This window comes from Bipolaris zeicola (genome assembly GCF_000523435.1).
Source record: "Bipolaris zeicola 26-R-13 unplaced genomic scaffold scaffold_529, whole genome shotgun sequence".
NCBI classification, from domain to species: Eukaryota; Fungi; Ascomycota; class Dothideomycetes; order Pleosporales; family Pleosporaceae; genus Bipolaris; species Bipolaris zeicola.
Genome location: NW_006912578.1, coordinates 1 through 5383, shown reverse-complemented (window position 1 = coordinate 5383; position 5383 = coordinate 1). Strand labels below are relative to the sequence as shown.

The window sequence follows — 5383 nt, the reverse complement described above, 5'->3', positions numbered from 1 at the left end:
AGATGTGGTCGAAAAGGGATTGCATGACGAAGCCGCAAAGATACTACGATCGAAGCGAGACCCTCTTCGACGCTTGAAACGCTTAGTGGTCGTTCTGCACAAGTACGAGGTGCCAAACTACGCATATCTGACCAACGAGACATCGGATGTTATTCAGGCTGTTCAGTATTGTAAGCGTATATCCAAAAGCCAATTACCATTGTACACGGCTCACAGCTCCAGACAATGCCAGAATTCGAGCGCAGTACAAGGCCTACGGGGAGCTGGTACCAAATCCCGCCATCGTTGTCTTCCCCCCTCAGGTGCTGCATCTCCTCACGCCAGCGATTCATCACACGCTAGTATGCATATCCCTCAATCACTTTGTCCATACGCAGCCATCTGGCGCCGATCGCGCAATCACAAGTATGAACCGATCAAAGATATATCATCACCGAGGCGCTGCCTTGCGATCACTGAGCGAGTACATTGCACAGGACAAGACTAGGTGTTCGGACCTGACCATCACCAGCATCCTGATGTTCATGTGTCTGGAGGTATGTTGGTTAACATGGTTTGCGTAAATGGTGGGGGACATGGGCTAACGCTTGGATATAGCTCCAAAACCCTAGCTTCACGGACTGGCGTTCACATGTCAACGGCATGAAGCGGCTGATTGACCTGCGGGGCGGACCTAAGCAGCTCATGAAAGATGCCCCTCATCTAGTGCCATCACTAGTGATATACCTACTGTAGGTACCTTTGGCTCCGTGCACAAGCTCTACTGGCTAACGCAAGCGTCTAGCATCATTTCGCTCGCCAACACATGCAGCCCATCGTGGGACCAAGTCGACATTACAGGCGCAAACGGGACGATCATCGAGGACTTGAGTAGCGTCTACGATCTCATCTTCCCATATACGCTATGTCCCCGGGAGCTCTACATAGAGATACTCCAGATTGGCCAGTTGCGTAGCAAGGCATCTGCGGCCATGTTGTTATACGATGCTGATCCAGCGCATTCTCTGGAGGCGCACGACCTGATTGCTCGTATTGATGCATTCTCTCCCGAGGACTGGGCGCAAGCCGGACCCCTCTACTCGGAATGGCTGCTGATGGGACAGATTTACCAAGCTGCTGTATCACTCTACTGCAGCATGTCTCTGCAATCGCTAACCGTGCTGCCGCCGAGCGTGTCGCTGCAGAAAGCGCAAGAAGAGAAGGGAAATGTGCTTCTGAGCAGTGTGCGCATTGCGCTCCAGGATCCCAGGATGGCCAGACACATGGTTTGGCCTTTGGTGGTGGCAGGGGTCGAGGGCATCCATCGCAGCCAGGCGACAAAAGACTGGATTGAGGCGAGTCTGGGAGATCTTAGCAGGCTGCTAGGGACGAGCTGTCCGTTGAAGGCGTCCGCAGTGTTGAAGAGGTACTGGAAGAGCGGGGTAGCGGGATGGGATAGCTGCTTCGACCGGGCATACGCATTTATCATCTAGAGGCCCAACCGTCACGTCCATGTTCCACGAAATTTGTGTGTATATGTATGTGGAGGGGTGTATTGGCCGCAATGTAAAGAATTACTATACAAAGAGGAGCTGCAATGGCAAACTCTCTTCATAACGCCGAACCATGCTGTTTTGCTCTCGTTCCTTCGTGAGTGGTGTCGAGCGTCGAACGAGGCATGCGATCAATTTTTTTTTCATCCGAGTGTACCACCTTGCACAAGTCCCAACTACCGCTCCAGCCCTTTGTTATCTGGATCCTCATCGCCCTTTGTCTCCTTGACGTCCTTGTAGGGCCGCCCGGCATAGAGCATGTATCCCTTCTCTTCGATGGTGCCCGCCTTCTCGTCGGCCTCGGCACGGCCCTGGCCAAAGGCGCCCGTCTCCAATTGGCCTTGGACAGCGATAGGCCTGTTGCCGCGAAACCGCTTGCGCATATCAATCATGCCCTTTTTGCACTCTGCATAGCCCTTTTGGAGCTGCTGGCACTGGGTGGGGAGGGTGTATTTGAGGGGCGGGCGCAGACAGTCGCCGGGCGAGTGCCGCTCAACCATTATGCAGTCGCTGTTCTGGAGGCAAAAAGCCAGGGCGGCGCCTGCGATTGGATACGTTAGCCGCCCGAAGTTTCACCATGGCGAGGAGAAGGAGGCCATACGGATGTCTTTACATGACTGCGGCATCGTGGTTATCAGCAGATGCGGCGGCGACAGCGAACGACGTGGAGTGATGGCAGTGGAGCACACGGCAGCGGTGGCATCCAGGCCATGTGTGTTCGACGCGGCGCGAGGCAGCCGGGCCCGGTACCGACGGCCGTTAGCCAGGCTTGGGCAAGATGGGCTGTCACATGCCAAACATGGCCGCAGAGCAATACCATGGCGGTGCAGTAGTGTCGGTCAACGTCATTTTTTTCCCCATCGCACACGGCTGGACTCCCATGGCTGGGCCACCGTCTTTCCCAGACAGGCTCAAGCTTCGACGTTTCTCAGGCCCCGGCGCGCGCAGAGAGGGGCTATGCGTTGGCGTTGCAGTCGACTGAGCATTTGCCCGTTGCCATAACAGTCTCATCTTTCGCGTCCCGCCCGCCCCCCAAGCATCTCGCTGCCACCGCCATCGCCATGGCGCTGCATATTCCCTTTCTCTCGCGCCTGCACATCCGCGAGTACATTGCCTTGCTCCTGTCCATCTCCCTCATCATCCTCGAGTCCTTCATTGCCGTCATCACCCTCGCCCTGCCGACGCCCATTATCAACTTTTGCTACCGCCTTACTCGCCGCCTCTTCAACTACTGCTCCTCGCCCTCGTCCAAGCGCTCGCGTGACAAGAAAAAAGCCGTCTGGAGCTCCATTGCCAATGCCTCCGACTTTTCCGAGCTTTGCCAGCTCTACGGATACGAATGCGAAGAGCACATTGTCCAGACGGGCGACGGCTATCTGCTAGGCCTGCACCGCCTGGGTTGGAAAAGGGGCGAGGAAAATGTGCGAGTCAACCCCCGCGACCGCGCAAAGGGCCAGAAGAAGAAGGTTGTCTACCTGCACCATGGCCTCATGATGAATAGCGAGGTGTGGGTGTGCCTAACGGCCAAGGAACGATGCCTGCCCTTTGAGCTGGTAGAGCGTGGTTACGACGTCTGGCTCGGCAACAATCGCGGCAACAAGTACTCCAAGAAGAGTGTGCATACGCCCCCGACATCGAGCAGCTTCTGGAATTTCAGCATGGACCAATTCGCCTTTCACGATATTCCCGACTCGATTTCATACATTCTCGAGACGACCCACCAGCCGTCTTTGTCGTACATTGGCTTCTCCCAGGGAACCGCTCAGGCTTTTGCGACGCTATCCATACACCCGACGCTCAACGAAAAGGTCGATGTCTTCATTGCGCTGGCGCCAGCCATGTCGCCCAAGGGCGTTGCATCTGGAATCGTCGACGCCTTTGTAAAAGCCTCCCCGAACATTCTCTACCTTGCGTTTGGCCGCAAATCCATTCTTCCCTCGACCACCATGTGGCAGTCTATTCTATATCCGCCCATCTTTGTCCGTGTGATTGACAAGTCCCTGAGGTTTCTCTTCGGATGGACCGCTAATAATATTTTGCCTGAGCAAAAGCTCGCAGCGTATCCTCATCTCTACTCCTACAGTTCTACCAAGAGTGTTGTCCACTGGTTCCAAATCATCCGCAATGGCACGTTCCAGATGTACGACGATGATGATTCGAACCCAATCATCTCTAACCGGTCCAAGTACTACAAGGTTGCCAAGTTTCCCACTAAGAATATCAAAACGCCCATTGTGCTGGTCTACGGTGGGTCGGATAGTCTAGTTGATATCAACATCATGTTGAAGGAGCTCCCTTCTCACACAATCGCCAAGGAGATCCCCCACTACGAGCATCTAGACTTTTTGTGGGCAGAATCTGTCAACACTCTGGTCTTCCCACATGTTTTTGAGTACCTGGAAAAATTCGCAGTCACGGAAAGCGAGACTCCCAATGGCATTAAAGAGAAGAGGCGGTCACCAGTCACATACAGAAGTCTCCTACCAGGAATCGATACTCTGCCCGAGCAAGAAGGATACGACGATGTAGGAGACGAAAGGAAGGTAGCTTCACCCACCCTCCGACCCAGGCGAAGCTCTCCCCCAACCCGACGAGCAATCTCCTACCATGGCCCATCCTCAGCTGACAGTCCCTCGGTGATTACCAGCCCCGTTATAGCGTCGAGAATGTCCTATCCAGCTGCCTACAAGCTGAACACGGAGGAGCTCTTCCCGTCAATCCGCAGCAGAATCATGTCGCCACCTCCGACAAACCGAGTCTCACTCACTTTTGATTCCCCCGAAAATTCGCAGACCACCGCCCAAACCTCAACATCCCGACCCGAAGGCTGGTGGTCCTCCGACGAAGTCGCCGGCACCGACCCCTCTCAATCTACCACCCCTGCAAGTCCCACTCCGGCCAGGCGACTCAGCATCGGCAGCCAGCAAAGCACAAAAAGCATGGCGGGCAAGTTCGGCGCCAAAGGCATCACTGTTGGTGCCAGCAAGGCCGTCAGCGCTGTATCACCGGGTGAGGGTATCGGCGAGGGTCACAACGCTGCCGCCGCCACCACCACCGACAACAACAAGAAGCAGCGACGCAACACACTCAAGAAGAAACAACCACCCCCCTCTCAGCCTTCTAGCTGACGTTCGCGGAAACGGCCTGCTCAAAAGAGAAGGCTGTTTTTGAAAAAATTGATACGGAAATGTCGCATGAAGTAAAGAGTTGAGAGGGGGGAGGGAGGAGGGGGAAACGATTGAGGGAACAAACCACATAACCGCATTTTTATCTTTTTTTTCTTGGTTCTCTCTCGTTTCCTCCCCTTCTTCCTTTCTTTCTTTTGGATATTTTACGGTTTTCACTCACACTTTTTTCTTTATTATAGACTGAAAGGGGATTTTTTTTTGCCCCCCCCCAACCTCCCAGCGTTTTTTTTATATATTTACATATCTCTCTTTTTTGATGAGTCAGGAAGAATTTTTTTTTTATCATTTGCCAATATTGCCTGCTCTAGCTTCGTCTTCGTTTGCATCTCTATGACTACGCTCAGATTGTTACATGCGAACGTTGAATCCGGGCTAGACTGCTGAACTACTTCCTGTTCGTTAGCGTCGTTGTAGTCGGGTATACAACATCCCAGTCGTTATATCTTCGGATTGTGGATTAGCCGGGTGATTGTGATATGAATGTGCTGATAACGACTCGAGTCCGATCCCTTTTTTTTGTCAAACCTGGAAGTACACACTCCCGCGTCTTTCGAATACAATTTACCTGACTAGCTTTCAACAACGTGCCTGACTAGTTCGATAGTCTTTGCTTCGGCGTAATTCGCATCCTATTTCGATACTTGGGTAAGGCCGGTAGGATGC

General features: G+C 53.4%; 3 protein-coding genes across 3 annotated transcripts; 2 read left to right on the top strand and 1 right to left on the bottom strand.

The window, feature by feature from the left end:
- COCCADRAFT_113059 (uncharacterized protein) lies at positions 1–1472 on the top strand (the record flags this gene model as incomplete). The annotated part of the gene is made up of 4 exons (XM_007720597.1): positions 1–170; positions 223–536; positions 598–731; positions 785–1472. Coding segments are annotated over 4 exons (1306 nt in total), but the record flags the coding sequence as incomplete, so codon positions are not given.
- A 236-nt stretch (positions 1473–1708) lies between these two features.
- COCCADRAFT_113061 (uncharacterized protein) lies at positions 1709–2158 on the bottom strand (the record flags this gene model as incomplete). The annotated part of the gene is made up of 2 exons (XM_007720596.1): positions 1709–2073; positions 2134–2158. 2 exons carry the CDS (start codon positions 2156–2158, stop codon positions 1709–1711), a joined length of 390 nt encoding a protein of 129 aa, XP_007718786.1.
- A 435-nt stretch (positions 2159–2593) lies between these two features.
- COCCADRAFT_10329 (uncharacterized protein) lies at positions 2594–4660 on the top strand (the record flags this gene model as incomplete). Its single annotated transcript, XM_007720595.1, has 1 exon — positions 2594–4660. The coding sequence occupies one exon, from the start codon at positions 2594–2596 to the stop codon at positions 4658–4660; it is 2067 nt and encodes a 688-aa protein (XP_007718785.1).
- Between the last annotated feature and the right edge of the window lie 723 nt (positions 4661–5383).